The sequence below is a fragment of the Onychomys torridus genome, chromosome 2, assembly GCF_903995425.1.
Source record: "Onychomys torridus chromosome 2, mOncTor1.1, whole genome shotgun sequence".
Lineage (NCBI taxonomy): Eukaryota > Metazoa > Chordata > Mammalia > Rodentia > Cricetidae > Onychomys > Onychomys torridus.
In genome coordinates, this window is record NC_050444.1 from 126,935,541 (window position 1) to 126,952,726 (window position 17,186).

Here is a 17,186-nt window from a genome sequence, read left to right on the forward strand (position 1 = left end):
TGATGGGAACATAGCACAAACCAGGCATCTCATTCACCTTCAACAGAGGCAACAGACTCCTCACAGGATTTACTGAATAAATATGGGGGGAATGGGAAAATGGGTGAGCTAACATAGTGACCCATTGTCACAAAGTCACAAGATGTGTGTCATGGCAAGGTTATATCCTAGTGTGACTCAAACACAGGGGAGGGGTAAGTTGAGGGTTACAAGGACCAGGGAGAAGATACAGTGGTAGGGAGATAGGTGATAGGATGGATGAGGAAATGGTGACCTGTTAATAGCCTTCTGCTTTGAGGAAGGTCAAAGGTTTAGGAAAATGCCTGATGGTGTACATGTTCTACTATGAAACAGCTGTTCAAAACATAATAAAGACCTTGATTTCTACTGGTTTGGGGCAGCTCGAGCTGGGGTCCAGAAAGGAGCATGTTCAGGGTAGACTCTGCAGGGCAAACAGAGTTGGCACTGGAAAGTCAATGACACAGTCAAAACCATTTCCCCCAAAGATGATCCTGAGGCAGAATCTCAGCCAAGCTGGGGAGAATTCCAGCCACAGATCCCCAGAGACTGACCCAGGCACAGAGCACTGACTGGTCTAAAGGGAAGCAGTATCTGGGTTGTTCTACTCCCAGCCTAAGCCCTATTCAGTTTTCCCCTCTATGTAGAGCCATAGCTTATTGTTCTTTTAGACCTCTGTGCAGTACCTCTGGAGAGGACCAGGCAAAAGTGATAGGAAAATGATTTGCTCAATGGCATCTAAATGCTCATCCTCAGACCCAAAAAGGTCAGCTTTCCTCCAACACTTGTTAAACTCTAGCAGAAGGACTGCAAATGTTAGGCCCTTTGCTAAACTGAAACATGTCCCCAAAATGGTGACCTTCAGCCTCTGCATTGGTGACATGTTGACCCTCTTGAGTTGGTGGCCTAGAGCTCAGGGCTTCCAATGCTATAGGCAGTGCCCTGGAGAATTCCTCTTGCCTTGAACCATCAGGATCTTGCTCATTTCATTCATCCAGAATTTCTCACGAGAAGGTTGGCATTTCTAGGCCAGCACAGCTCTTGTCTAGACAAAGCTGTGAGTGAAGCAGCCACTCCTTTTTGGGTAAGGGTGGCCCAAAGGCTGACATTACAGACAGCCCTGTCAGACATTTTCAACATTTCCACATGCCCCAGATCTCTCTTCTTGTAAGTGTGCAGTCCCCCTACCCACTACAAAAGGACCCAATAATAACAATAAACTTGAGAGTCTTGGTGCTAGAAGTGGCCTCGGAAATTTGGGAGGAACCCATGAATGGCTAAGTATCTACCATAGACATTTCTGAGAACACGAAGTTCACAACTACATGAATATCCTATACTACCTACCCCTGGCCATCACTGGCTGCTGCAAAGATATTCTTTCTAGACCTCAGGGACATCCTTCCTGTCCTTACCAGCCTTCATCTTTGACAGATGCTAGCTAGAGTGTTAGGCAACTACATTTTGAAATAAGTTACTCCAAAGCTTATCCTTACTTTACTTTAACTGAAACTGAGATCCCAATATAGAATGAAAAAAGATATAGAGGTTAAGAACAGCTTTGGCGTATGGGAGCTTTGGATATGAATCCTGTTCACTTTTCAGATGTGTGACTTGGTGCATTTCTGAGTGGCATCACTTGAGTAACATAGCTCAGAAGCTAAGAGAGCCACTTGTGTGTAAGATTCCTAGGCACAAAGACTGGCCTCAAAGTAAGTGCTCAATAAACTGGTGACTTTGACATGGTTGCTATGTAAACAGGCCTTATTCTAGACACAAAATAAGGGGAGCAAAAAAAAATGTGTACAACAGTTCCTGACATGCAGGACTGCTAGTCTAGCAGAGGAGATATGTACAATTTCATTATTTGAAGACCAAGCTACAGATTTTCCCCAGTCTGTTGTTAACACCCTATTCTCTGAGTGAATACAAACTCCCCAGAGCAGGCAGGTCCCCAGGGAACATTCATTCTAAGGAAACCAGGAGAATGGCAGCAGAGAGCAGACTCTAGAGCTGCCAGGGCTTCTATGAGCAAGCCCTCCTAGGGACCTAAGTCCCACCTGTGGGAGCAGAGAGAGCAGAGAGCAGCCAGCTGGCTCCTGGAAACAACAGCTTTGATTGTGAGGATTGGTTTACCTCTGTGCCTGTGGATACAGCCCTCCTCATAAACAGGACAGGTGTCTGCTTTTGTGGCTCCATCCTTTGTATTCCTCTCTGCACCTGTCATCTGATAATGCCACTCTAAAAGAGCCTTGGGGATAGAGCCTCATGGAAACATCTCACATGCAGTTTGATCCCATCACATTTTTCCCTGTTTGGAATTCTCCAACGTGTCTTAAACACCTTGTGATAGAAGTCCAAATCTTTTACCTGGGCATCCAGAGCATCTGGCCCTGGCATCTGGCTCAACCTCTCGTCTCCTGCTGACCTCTACATGTACACTATGCCTCAGTTCAGACAAAACCAGAGTCACAGGTTTCTGGCTGTGCATTGAAAGTTTCTATCTCCATGCCTTTGGTCTTGCTGTGTGTTTATCCTCATAGCAAAATGAATTCTTGGTTACCTTCTAGGCCTAGCCATGTTCTCTATGAGGCCCAGGCACACACAGCTATTTTTTCCTTAAGTGCGACAGGAGATGTCTGTCTCAGTGGCCACAGCTATCATAACCTACCTCCCATCACAATCTTCTGCCTAATGCCTGATCTGTCCCATCAGGTCGTACATTATGGTGAACTCAGCACACTGACTTTCACATCTAGTTTCAAAGCTCTACTAGGGCAGGAACTCAATTGAAACTAAATGTATAATTCACTTTAGTGAATGGATTTTGTAGACTTTCCCAGGAGCTGACTCAAATGGAAAGAAAGAACCATGGAGTTAGGAGCATCTAAAGGTACCATAGGCATATCTGATGCACAGTAGGGCAGATGTCTTTTCAGGAAAGTTTTGATGATAGATTCATGCACATTAAAACTTAGTTTTGAAAATCTACCAGGCTGGTCTGGAGAGGTGGCTTAGCCATAAAAGGCTAGGCTCACAACCAAGGAAATCTACCAGACTGTCAAAAGTGCATATTCAGTACAAGGCTCTCTCTGTCTGACTGGGGCCTCTAAGTGGGTGAGATGTGGGAGAAGTTTCTCGTTGTGATTAGGGGAAGAGCAGATGCCAGACGCAGAGCCTCAGATTCCTCTCCACTAAATTGCAGCTCCTGCCTCCTGCTTCCTGGAAGACTGGTAGGAGTGTTGCAGCTGTCTGGAAATCCACACTACTTCCTGCCATCTAGGGCTTCTAACCATTGTCCTTGCTTCAGTAGGACTCAGATTCACTCTCTTAATGCATTCCCAAAACAGGTGGATCAAGGAAGGGTTCTCCCTACTCACTCTCTGTATCTGTCATTCACCTGAGGGGTAACCCCACTCATTTTTATCCCTGAAAGCATTTGTTGAGTGCTCACTGAAAGCCGTGATTGCCCACACATGAAAAGTCCGTATTTCCATTTTCCAGATGATAGAGTCTGGTGCAGTGAGATCTGCTGTGGATATGGCTCTGTGTAAAGAAAGTTCTGTTTGGCCAGTGGCCAGGCAGGAAGTATAGGCGGGACAAGAGAGAAGAGAATTCTGGGAAGTAGAAGGCTGGGGATAGACACCGCCAGCTGCCGCCATGAGAAGCAACGTGTAAAGACACTGGTAAGCCACAAGCCATGTGGCAAAGTATAGACTAACAGAAATGGGTTAATTTAAGATAGAAGAAGTAGATAACAAGCAGCCTGCCACGGCCATACAGTTTCTAAACAATGTAAGTTTCTGTGTGCTTTCTTGGTTGGGTCTGAACGACTGTGGGACTGGCGGGTAAGAGAGATTTGTCCTGACTCTGGGCCAGGCAGGAAAACTCTAACTACAGAGATCAATTACTTTGCCAAGGTCATCTGAACTAAGACAAACTCTGATATGACTCAAAGTTCTGGGATCTTTCCACTGGGCCACACCAACCTGGGCAGTGAAATAAAAGCCATGTTCTTGGCACAAATTGTTACTCTTCTTGGGAAGATACCAAGTTGGAACAGCCATGCTGTAATATTTTATTAGACTATTAGATCTGGAAAGAAACATCTCCAAAGAGGACTTATATTTGAAGGAGGAAAGTGAGCCACCAAAGGTCATCACATATAGTTTTAAAGCAGAGATAGGGCTTGACTGTCTTATCTCAGAGTTCTTTTGAATGGACAAAAGGGAAAGGGAAGGAGGGATGGGTGCTCTATGGTCTTTAACAGACAACTTTCTGGGATCAGGAAAACATTTGATACCCATAATGTTTGATGGTAACTACTAGCTACACATAGCTACCAAGCACTTCAAACAGTCTGAATGTGACTAAGGAAGCAAACTTTTATTTACTTAACTCAAATTACCGTATGGTGCTAGTGATGACTACAATGAACTGAGCAGCTTCAGGCCCAGAAACAATGTAAACTTGTGGCTTTTCAGAGCTAGGAGGGCATACAGGCTCATCTAGTCAGAATTCATGCCGGAACTTCGCCCCGACAGGTTCCATTTGAATGGCTCTGATGATTGAAGGGCTCTTCCCTATTCAAGATCTATACTGCGTTGATAGCTGTATAGGCTTTCTTCCCAGTTACTTTAAATGTAAGGCTGAAGCAAGGCCTTAGCCTCACTGAAAAATTTTCTTTCCAGAGAATGGAACAGTAGCCATTCCAGGTAGATACATGGGTACACAACCCTCTTTTCCTCTTTCTCATTCACCTCTGGACAGCATTTGGATGTTAGGACTCTTTAAAACAGGGAGATGAAAATGGGACACAAGACATCAGGTGGCCTTTGGTAAGAGAGGTTCACTGTTTCCTCTAATGTGGAGATACAATCCCCAAAGTTCCTCCCCCCTCTCTCTCCCTCCCTCCCTGCCTCCCCCTCTCTCCCTTTATGTGTTCTTGCATTTGTGTGATTTTTTTTTTGAGGAGCTCACATTATACCATTGGCTTCTTTTACACTTGCAAATGCCCTCAAATTCCATCCAAGCACTTCTGAAAACTTAAGTGTGCCCCCAAATTGTATCTGTTCCGTTTTCTTTTGTAATCCAGACCCAGGACACTGAGAATGACCTTCAAGACACAGGGATCATATCAAGTTCAGTGGACTGAGAAGGCAGAACTGTTTTTATTTCCAACCCTCTATAACTGTATTCATTTGAAATAATTCACTCAAAGAAAGTTAACAGGGCACCTGAAATCAGAGCAGCAAATACATTCTCCCACTAAAGAGGGGGTGACAGCCAGTATAACTGGTACAACTGGGCATCTCCAGTTTCACTGGCCTATCCCTGGTCCTTTTCTTGGGGACTCAGTGACCCCAGTGTCCTTGCTGACCTTGGCAGCAAAGGGTTCCTACAAAGGGGTGGTGGTGCCTTTTTGTTATTAACAAGATAGAGGCAGGCAGGGTATTATTTCTGGGTGGGGTGATATCTGTCAGCAAAAAATGATCTGCTAACTCTCTGGGAAGCATTAAGAGCCGTGATAGGAGAAATAATTGCTTATGCTGAGTGCAAAGAAGAGATGCCTCAGCGGAATGGAGGCCTTTAGCAAGGCAGGTGGGTAGCTGAGGAAGTGGGGAGGGAGGAAGCTGCCCATGACCCCTGGCAAGAGAAAGAAGTGGGTAGAGTGAATGGGAACCTGCAAAGCTCAAGTGAAGAGAGATCCCCAGAGGCATTGCTAGTGCAATTAGGAGAATAAAGAGAACATGTTGAAATCCTTAAGCAGCATCCTTACAGGGGAGGTAGAATAACCAGCCCACTTCCTCTCCAGAGAAGAAGGGATGGTCCTTCTGAAGAGCTCTCTCCAGCAGCCTCTCTCCTAGCTGGGTTCTCTAAAGACCTGGGATGCTGCCTAGTGATAAGGTACCTTTCTTATTTCCTATCTCTGTCCGACAGTGCTAGCTTTTAGGGGTTCACGCAGAGTGGCAGAGGCTACCCTCTTCATCTGAGACCTGGTGCTGAGATGTGCATCCTAGTTTGCACAAGAGCTGTGCTCTGGAAATGTTTTATTATATCAATTGTACTTTTATCATTTGAATAAGGCTTCATGTAATTATTAGAAAAATTCATAAAGCCATTAACAAACATATAATTCAACGGAGAAAAGCCTCAAATACAGATATACACATATATTATGTACATACACACACATTCCATATTATGCAGCAAAAACATGCCCCTACCCCCCCCCAAAAAAAAAAAAAAAAACCAACCAAAATCTAAGGCTGATAAAACCTACTGAAGCACCCTGCCAAGGGCTGGTTTGGGGCCAAACACTCCACAAGGCACATTATCAACAGATGGACTACCCTGGAACTTATTTTGAGCAGAGTGATTCCCACTTACACCTTACACAGCCCCCTATCTCCCCTCCAACATCCAAGGGAACCCCTGTAGCCTGTGGTCACTCTATTATCTCACTGCAGCTTGCATAGCGAAGTGCCCCACCTCCATGCTTACTTGCCAGGAGTGAACCTATAGAGACAGAGCAAGCAGTGGACACACTTCTAATCTTGCTTCTCACACTTGGGTTAAAGCCTGAAGAGGAGTTCAATCACGGAAAGGTTTAGCAGAAGTGATACCAAGCCTTCAAATCCTGGTTTGCTAGACTACATTTTACCAAAGTTTCTCAGGGTAACTTGAATATCAATCCAAACAAACCCGCTTGGATTTTTCCTGTTTTGAGGGTCTCTTCCTTTCTTCCTTTTTTCCCCTCTTTCCCTCTCTTCTCCTTGTGCCCCCTCCATTTTGTTATGAAGCCCAGGCTGACCTTGAACCCATCATACTCCCTCTGCCTCAGCCTCCAGAGGGCTGGAATTACCATCACATCCAGCCCCATTTTGTTTGTTCTTAACTAAGGTGACAAGGAGCAGAAGCAAAGGTAACAGGATTCAATTGAGCATTTCTTAGTAAGGGGCTGGAGTGACAGTGTGAATTCAGAAGCTGTTCTTTCAGAGTCGGCTAGGATAGGCATCAGTTGTCAAGGGGCATCAGAGCATCATTTCCAAGAGCCCAAAGCCTGTTCTTCCAGTGTTCTCAGAGCCTTGTTGGAGACAAGTAGGAAAAACCAATCAACCAACCAACCAACCAACCAAACAAACAAACAAACAAACCCAAAAAACAAAAAAACAAAAACAAACAAAAAAAAAACAAACCTAGAAAAACTAAGAAACAGCAGCCTGTCGCTAAGTGAGGTAAATCATCTCCTGTGGCAAGCTCATGGTCCACACTAGTCTGTGGCCCCATGAAACACCTGGATTGGAGAATTTCTAGGCCATTGTCATCTGTGGCTCACTTAAATGGAAGGTCTTGAAGCCTGGAAAGCAAGGGCTTGGGAAGTTAAAGTCCAGTGTGTCTTCAAGTTAATGGCAAATGTTCTGAACCATAAGTCCATCTATGAAGAATCTGGAGGGTCCACATAGTTCATTTATTTGCTTTTTATATCACCTTACCATGCCAGGGAATTAACCCTTGTATGAGCAGAGCCAAAATACCCACCCACATACCCTCACAAGGCTCACATGCTGCTAGGCAAATAGGCAGTTTGACATTCCAACAATAAGGACCCACTGCCAAATAATTATTTTTAAAGCTTTTTAAAAATACTCCAACTGTCACTTACCCACTGTGTGATCCTAGGTCTGTCTCCTGAACTTCTTTGGGCCTCAGTTTCCTCATTAGCATAAAGGAGATAATAGCACCTTCTACCAAGGCTATTTTTAGAAACAAAGCTGATGTATGTAAGGCACTTAACTCCTGGGATAGTTCAAAGATTAAATGGTAACAAGCATTTAGAAAGATTAGAATCCTGTCGGGCACAATGTAAACACTCCAAGTAAGCTAGCATTACTGTTGTTTATTGTCATTTCCTCTCCGGCTCATGTTTACACAAGATAAACTGACAGCTGTGTGTCTCTAGGCAGGATACTTCACTTCTCTAAGCCTGGTCTCCAGGTAGAGTATTCTCCCTTGAAAGAAGTCTAATCAAAAGAGCAGTTCCTCTGGAGTTCCCATTCACTTCTACTCATTCCAGGTACAATTCGAGCATTATGCCCTTTCTCTGCATTAGGTCTGGCCTTGCTGCTCACATGCCCTCAATGTTCATATGGTCTCCTTAAAGCCTCCTTAATATAAGAAATATGGATTTTTGTTGTCAGGAAAGCATCTTTTGTGGACATCTCCCACTAGCAGCCAGGTAATGGGACATTCACTGATATCTGGCAAAAGCAATGGTGCCATATTTAAATCTCAGGTATAGAGGTTAAAAAGTGACTTATAAAGGTCAACTATTATATTCTGCTTGGTTTTCCTTCATAATTTTTTCTTTGTTTTTGTTGATGGCCTCTAAAAATTGGGAGATCTGACATAAAGGAAATCTAGATTTCAGTTCCTATTGAAGAACTGAAGATCTAAATTAAACACCTTCAGAATCACCATAGTCATCCCATCATCATCATCATCATCATCATCATCATCTTCATCATCATCATCATCATCATCATCACCATCATCATCACCATCCTCATTACTATCATCAGGGAATAGCTGCTCTCTTTGCCTTCCACTAACTCCCATCTCTAAAACCATCCCTGAATCTGGCAGTTAATTTAGGGGTTTGTTCTTCCTTTTCTAGCACTAATATTTTTATATATCACACTTAAAGTGGTGTGTTTTCTGTGTTATCAGAAGGAGCACACACTTGTCAAGATCTTGGTCCCAAGATCTCTGTAATGCATGCTTCCACAGATGATACATGTGGTTTGTCGTTGTTCGTTTTTTTCCAGATTGACAAGGTATCTATTCCTTCATGGCAGTCAAGAGTAAAGAGATAAATCTCATGTCACTTATCAAAGCAAACTGAAGCAGTAGAGGTAAACAGTGGCCTGAAAGGCATAAAAAGCAATTTTAAGAAATTAATAAATGATGAGACTATTAACAGCACATGAAAAGGGTTTGCTTTTTTTCTTTTCTTTAATATGATTTTTACCTTAAACACTGTGTCCCTTTAGGAAAGGGAAGAAAAGTTAATAAAGGAACCTATCACTCAAACTTAATTTTTAGTATGGCAAATAAACTGCTTTAATGAAAGGACTGAAATCCCTAGGTTTGCACATTAAATTTTCATTCGTAGTAGAGAATGGAAATTATTGATTCAGCAGTGGTATCATGCATTTTGAATCCTACAGTGTCTCTCAGAAGCCCACATTTCCGCTGGGTGCAAATGTGTTAGCAGCATTTTGATGCAGAGGGAGCCTGGGCTGGGTGGGAGGACAGAGAAGGGATAGAGATAAGGGAAGGAAGTAGACCAGCTCGGCACATAAAGAAAATAATCAATGTTCCTTGTCTCCAAGATCCATTTAGATAAAGCTTCTGACGGTATGATAGGCCACGGGACCATTCTGAGACCAGAAAAGCTGGGCCCAATCAGTCTTTGGGGGAAACCGCAGGGATCTTATGAAAGACTTTGGAAAAAAAAAAAAGGCAGACTGATGGTTGGTGATTTGATCCCAAGCCGTGGGAATAGGGTTTGGGTTTTAAGAAAACCATAGAAGAAAGAAAAGTACCTTTCTCAGTTCAAGGTCAGCATGTCCGACAAGGGGGAAAAAATAAACATCTGACATTCTAATGCTGAACTGGATAACATAAAAAAATCAGTCAAGCCCACAGACAGCTCTCAGTGTGACAAGGCCTCATCAAGTCAAGTGACAGGAACACTTTTCTTGACTTAAAGTATGAAAATATGTGTGTTTTTCCTTTGAAAGAAATTAATCTTCCTTACTCTCTGAGGACTATGCCATAATTAAACAACTTTTATTTCTCCCTTAGAGAATTCCTAGGAACTGACTCTAAGCTGTGTCAGAGTGTCAGAGGCAGCCTAAATCAGGCTTATTTTGGGGTCTTTGTGTACTACAGACTGTAGGAGATCAGAGAAAGCAATAATTTTTTTAGGAATAATCTAAACACAATTGCACAAATAAAGCTACTTAAGAAGAGAAATAATCACCTAAAGTGTCCCCGAAGAGAAAGGCTCTGTTGTTGTTTTATTCCCTTCCAGCCAAGGTTTTCTTAGATGCCACTCTCTTTTGTTAGCCTGGATGTCAGAAAAGTAGTTTTGCTGAACTAAAAAGTTCTGGTTTTGTGTTTTCAGATGCGGAGAGCTGGTGCCATCTATAGATTTCCATTCTGGGAGAAGTTTCTCTTTTGTCCTACTTTGCGTCAGACCTGCTGTCGTGAGGATAAGAGCGCCCAGGAGACACTTCCCTGTGGTTTAATAGGCTATGAAGGATAGGACTCATTAATGGGCTGGCAGCTGCCCCTAAACAGGATGCTGCCTGGAGGTGGGGGAGGGAGGGAAAGGGAGGCTGAGGGGCAGGCAGCTCCATCCAAGAGACCACCGCCGATGCCCAAGGCAGACAGCAGCCTGTCAAGGAGTCCGTCTAAAAATTCTAAAGTGAGAGAGTGCAGTCCAGCCCCAGAAATCCACCTACCTGGAGAAGCGGCCTCGAGGTTACTGATTTCTTTTTCAATTTAAAGTGAAGATTTTTGAGATGTAATCTGCTCACCTAGTTATTTTTAGACTGTTGGATTACTATTTTTGTTGTTTCTTAACTATATTTTCATCAATTTAATTGTAACTGCCCTTCTGATAGTATTGTGTTTATTTACAGTTGACTTTCTTTTTCCTAATCACCCAAATGGGAAAGCCCAGCTGCTCAGTCAGCACATAAGATCTCCTGACTTGGTCCTGCCTACTTTCCATCCTTCTCATCCCTGCCATCCCAACTTAGGGCACACTATTCATACTCAGGACAGCTTTTCTGCCTCAGTTTCTTCAGCTTGCTTCTAACCCTTTGTGTGGAGGGAGGCTGGCAGATCTTTTTTGTAGGGCTATGATTCTCAGACCCCACATTTGCTTTCTGGATTAGATATATCACAGCCCCTGGTCTCTGTCCTCCACTATTCACCCCCTATTTTCTAATGGCTCATGTCCTTACTTAGCAGAGGGGACAGTAAATGTTCTTTGAGTAAATAAAGAATACCACTTCTGGCTCCCACATACCCTGGACTTACTAAACCCACAGACTAAACTTCTACCAGGACCTCCTAAATCAGAAGCTGGTGCATCACCTCTTACCTTTATGGTTTTGGTCTGGAGTCTGAGTCCATTTAAAGTGTTGATGGCTTTCTCTGCATCCTTTGGATCAATATAGTTAACAAATCCATACCCTAAACTCTGTCCTGTGGAAATATTAAAAAAAGAGAGATAGGGAGAGAGAGAGAAAGAGAGAGTGGGAGAGAGGGAGGGAGGAAGAGAAAGAGAGAGAGAGAGCTCAATATCTTTACATAAGCAACACTTCCCACTATAGTGTAAAACCCTCCTTTGGCCTGTGATTCCTTTTTATCAGGGTTCACCCTAGACTGAGAGGTTTCCAGTCCCACCAATTCTCTTTTCAGGTGTGGGCTTTGAACTCATTGGAGCTCTTACTATCTAAACTAAAAGCAGTAAATGCCTTTGAATAGTCACACCTGATATATACAAGTGGCAACATAATCAGGAAAAGACAGTACCAGGGACTAGAAAGATGGCACGCACAGTTTGTTAAAAGAGATCTGCTTAGAGTCTTGGGACTTTCCCTTATGAATTGGGTCATTTACTACCCATTTCCTCCAGATCTCTTCTCTGGAGATAACAGCACTTACCTCTGGCAAATTTTGAGAGTTTAGTGAGATAACATACATAAAATGCCTACTAAGTATATTGCCTAGACCTTAGTAGGTGCTCAACAAAGGACAGCTGTACTCTGCTTACTTAGTCCTATAAAATTGGGACAAGCACTGGACTCAGTAGCTGTGTCTATTGCCTTGGTCATGCCAGCCACACCCACACTCAGAGGTGTGGAAGGAGCTGAGCAGCAAGAACTGGAGTCATTTTTAGTGAGGGATGCAGGCATGGCCAGAATTTAGAGCAGTTGCTACAAATCATTCTTTGCCCTCATCATTCCTAGAGCCAAAGAACAATGACAAAAAGAAGGGCAAAGGTTTCTATCAGAAGGAACCGAGGTACTCCTAACACAGAGGGGGAAGCACAATTGCATTCCATAAAGAGGATTTAGCTACTTTAGGTAGAGATGATATCAACTTGTCTACAAAGAGGTAGCAAGTGACAGGGCTCCCCCCTAAGTGAAATAAAAATAATGTACTTGCGATCGTGCCACTGATTATAAATAGTCCATCAGCTCTGCCATGTGTCATCAGCCAGAAATATCATTAGGAAACTTTACATTTTCTGACATATCCTTTAAGAAACACAGAGCTTGTGATGGCTGCAGAACCAGCTTGAACTTCTCAGGCAATGTTATTGATTTGTGGGCGTCAGCAGAGCCGAAGGGGAGGAAAATGATGGGACGTCATACCTCAGGGAAGACTGATTACATAAAGCCCCCTTTAGCCTACTGGGGCCAGGGTTAGGAGATAATACAGCAAAAAGCCTGCCTCATCCCAGTGACAGGAGCCCATTTCAGCAGCCAAAAAAATGTTTCCAACAGCTTCTGTTTTGCTGGTAAATGTCTGTGTTTGTGTTGGTTGTAGGAGGGAACCTGGGAAAACAAGTTGGGTTCTGGATCAGAAAATGGGTATCTTTTTTATTGTTACAGGACAGAAGCAAAGAGAACAGAGTGGAAACTCAGTGACATTTGCTCATCAAATGGAAATCCCAAAGGCAACATCTTCCATTAGGACATTCGTTTGTTTCTGAAGAACAGAAAAGACAGAGACAAACTTTGCTAGGCAGGCTTGTCATCAGCCAGAGTTAGTGACCTAGGAGGGAGGAGAGAGTGTGAGGCATGGGGCACACTCCAGCTGTTGTGACCCTTCTCTTTTAATTTTATCCTGTAAATTTGGGGTGTGTGTGTGTGTGTGTGTGTGTGTGTGTGTGTGTGTGTGTGTGTGTGTGAGAGAGAGAGAGAGAGAGAGAGAGAGAGAGAGAGAGAGAGAGAGAGAGAGTGTTGTGGATATTACAAGACCCTGCCACATGTTCCCAGAAACTCTATTTTGCAAATACAAAATGCAAGAGACTAATTTTATTGGTTTAAAAATATAATTTATCCTAAATTTTCTCCACCTTATCAAGCCTAATTAAGTTCACCTAATTAAATCTGTTTTTATCATGTAAATTTCTTAGTCATATTTATCTTGCATATATGATATTCCTATAATCATCTAAAAAAACTAGTCATGCACCAAGTTGAACTGCTTCTAAAGGACATTTTAAAGCAATTATGTCTGTGACAAACCTGCTATATTTCTTGGAAACTGGTTGAATGGGTCATTTTCCAGACTACTATAATTTATATATGTTTAAAATAGGATATGAAAAAATACAAATAAACATTCACTGGTTAACTGCTAACAGTAGACCTGACTCACCTTGAAAAATTTCTGTATTTTTCATGGTGATGAAATATATGTATGGTGTATGTTCCCATTATACTATCTTTCTTTGTAAAATTACTCACATATTAATGGTATCAAGATAGGTAAGAGTGAGCACAGTTTTTGTACTCTAAATTTATCTGTTTTAGATCTTTGCTTCTGGAGGAAGGAAAATTCAGGCTTAGGTCCCAGGAGGTTCTGAAGGTCAAGTGAGTGAAAGGATTCCAGTCCAGTAGGATGTGTGACATCAACCCTCCAGCCGGTATCATTCCCAACCGACAGTCACCCTGGCTCCTGACTATAATTAGCTCTACTGTGCTATCATCACCTGTCCCAGGTTTCAAGACTTCATTTAGCATCAAGAATAAAAATTCTACAGGGAAAACCAAAACCCAGAACTAAGTAATTTCAAGCAGGAAGATTCTCCTTTATATAAAAGAAACTGCAAACTGTAAAACACGGCCTTGAAGAAGAGGCCAGAGATGGAGGAACTTGCCTATGAATGGGAAGACAGGAGGTAATTGGACAGCACAATGAAGCTACCTGCCATTAGCCTAGTTCATGAACAGGCTTTCTTCACATATGCCTCCCAGTATCACAGGAGTCCAGCTACGTCTAATAAAAACGCTTCATGGAGCTAAGCATTCTCTTTTAAAAATGTCCTGGAGAAGATTAAGTTTCAGAGCAGAAAAGATAAAAACCCAAGCTATATATATATATGGAACTGTTTTAATAGTAGGGGAGAGTAAAATGAGCAAGAATTTTGAATTTTGGTGGCCATACATTGGTGGTGGGTTTGGGTTCAGCAGTTCCGTATTTAAGTGTATATGGACAAATATAGATGAAACATATTCATAAAGAATGCTAATGCTTTTTCCATGGGGACTGAGAGAGTTGCCATGCTGTGAGGGCTCAGGGAACACTGTCTGGGGCCTGGAGCATATGTGTGTATCTGCAATCCACAGAGACAACAGTCAGTTTCTTTTTTCTCCTTTTTCTAATAGTGACATCTTTTCTCTTTATCAATTGTAACAAGATTTGGGCACACAGATATAGCAATAATATTTTAAGAACAGAATATTAAACTTGATTTTTGTTCTAAATTTATGTTTACTTTGATCGAAAGTTGAACAGTCATCCAGTTTATACTTTCTAAATTATCTTTACTTAAGAAATAAGATAGTGTGAAAGGAAGACTGTCTCCATCATTTTAGACTACAGTACCTATCTCCTTGATGCCCACAACTGATCAGCTGGCAGGAGAGGCATCTCCACTTACCAAGCAAGAGTAGGAAGCATTCTAGGTAGTTTGGGATAGAAAGTTAGAATTCAAAATGTAGTTTCCAAGAGAAAACTGTATGCATAATAGCCAAAGCTTAAAGCACTTCCATGTATTTTGGCTTAAACAGGCTCTTGTTTTGAAAAAGCTTTTCTCTTGAATCTGAACCTGAATATTTCTGTTTTGATAAAGCATGGGCATTTTCACACACACACACACACACACACACACACACACACACACACACACACAAACAAACACACACAGAGAGAGAATACTTCCTCCTGCTATGTGAGCTCCTACAATGATAGGAAACATTTCTATTTGGGTATAGGTTGTATATCAAACCTCTCCCTTGAGGAAGTGAACATTCCTTTTTGAAAGAATTAGCGAATGAAAGATTGTATTCCTGAACACAGCAACTGTTTAAGCAGTGCAGAAGTCACTGTGTGCACTTGTACTAACCCTACACTTCACATATTTGGAGGAAGAGGCAAAGAGGAAATAACTGGGGGATTAAGTTTGTATTCATGAGGAAGGAGAGACTGACAACACCCTGGCCAGTCACTGGGAAACTATAAACTCACTGGGTGAAGTGGGCTCTCCTCAAACACGGATCAAGTGAATGACACAGTTGCCCCAGTCCAAATCCACAGCGATTCTGAGTGTACAAAGGCTCTCCCAACTATTCTCTATTACATTTGATTTTCACACCAACTATATGTGAGGAGAGAAAAATACCATTTTACAGAAATGAGGGAACTGAAGGTCAGAGAAAATTGTAATTTTTCCCAACATCATAAAACTGAATTGTAATCTAGATCCGAGTAGGCTTTTGCATGTTTGTTTTAATGTGTAGGGTAAGATACTGGATCATTTAGGCTTGGTGGGTCACAGTTCTTGTCACCACAACCATGCTATTGTGTGTCAGTCAGAGACCCTATTTGAACAAAGAGTGGCTGTGGTCTAATATAACTTTATCTAGAAAAAGACAGTGTCCAAACTTAGCTCTTGGACTATAAGTTGCCGATCTTTTGGTTCTGAATCCTGTTTACCATTGCCATAAAGTAAGATATTACTAACAACTGAGGCTTTTTTTTTACTCATTTCAGAAAAAGTAAATGTTTTATGTAGTTTGTGTTAAGCATTTTATTGCATTCAAGCTCTAGAAACTGTCCAAGCACAGCTCATTAAAATGCCTTGTTTTCTCCAGACTTTGCCTGCTCTTTGGGTCCTAGGATTATTCTGACCTCACGGCTGACAGCAGCAGCAGCAGAGCCTCTGGAAGAAGCCTCAGCATTTCTGCACTGCCAACTTGCACACTTTGCTCTTTCCCTGTGAGAACCAGCCTTCTCCAGAAATCTCATACTGACTTGTCTCATCTGCAGAGCCCCTGAGGGGACAGCCAGATGGGCAGTTGCTGCTGTTGAAAACTTGTGAGTTGAGTAAGGGATTTTCATGACCAGCAGAGCCCCTAGCTCAAGCTGAAATCCTGGTTTCAAAGCACATGACAAAGTCCCCAGTTGCTTCAAGATCCCCTGCTTGGCGATAATTCACACACCAGGTTAACAGCACTCAACTCCGAATCTCAGGATGCCCCCACTGCCAGCTGTCTTTCCCAGAGTCTGTTTGAACATACCCAAAAGAGAGGCAGAAAGAGTGTACCTGCTACTGCGTGTATCAACCTGTGTGTGGCTCACAGCCACACTTGCTGTATAACCTTGGCTCAGTCATTTAAGCTTCCTCAGCCTGTTCCCTTGTCTGGAAAAAGAGAGATAATCCTCTAATCCTCATAATCAAAGGATCACTGTGAGGATTATATGAACATGGGAACTAATAGCTATTATAATTTATTCAGTGACACTGTGTGCCAGGTACTGTGCTAAGTGGTTTATTCACGTTACCTCATTTAATCCCACGTGAAATGGGCATCCTTGAGCCCATGGTACACATATGGAAAAATGAGATGTAAGACATGGTAAAATAACCTGCCCAACGTCAAGGAGCTGGTAGGCTCTCGGGCTAGTCCTGAATGAACCCTTTTAGTGACACTCCAGATCACGCATTCTCTCCACAGCAGCTGGCCGCAGCTCAAGTACCTAGAAGGGTCTGGCATCTGGTAAGTCTCGAGGGGGCACATTTACTCTTGCTAGGGTTCTGACACTGACGGGGCACCACAAAGTCCTGAAACTGTGGCTGTCTTCCCTCCATCCATTCTCAGGGTTTAACAGTGTTGGTTAGCCTGAAGCTCAGCTTTTCTATTGAAAACCCAGTGGTTTTCCCAACAACTCAGAGGATTTCTTTTTTCTTTTCTTTTCTTTTCTTTTTCCTTTTCTTGTTCTTTCCTTTCTTTTCTTTTTTTTTTTTTTTTGGGGTAGTTGACAGAGTTGCCTTAGACCAAGCATTATTGCTA

General features: G+C 42.6%; 1 protein-coding gene across 9 annotated transcripts in view; it reads right to left on the reverse strand.

Annotated features, from left to right (window-relative positions):
- Elavl4 (ELAV like RNA binding protein 4) overlaps positions 1-17,186 on the reverse strand; it is a 141,943-nt gene that overhangs the window by 12,369 nt on the left and 112,388 nt on the right. For all 9 annotated transcript variants that reach the window (XM_036177946.1, XM_036177951.1, XM_036177944.1 and 6 more), the window contains exon 3: positions 11,198-11,301. In XM_036177946.1, the coding sequence (XP_036033839.1) occupies positions 11,198-11,301 (104 nt within the window). The remainder of the gene's footprint in view (positions 1-11,197; positions 11,302-17,186) is intronic.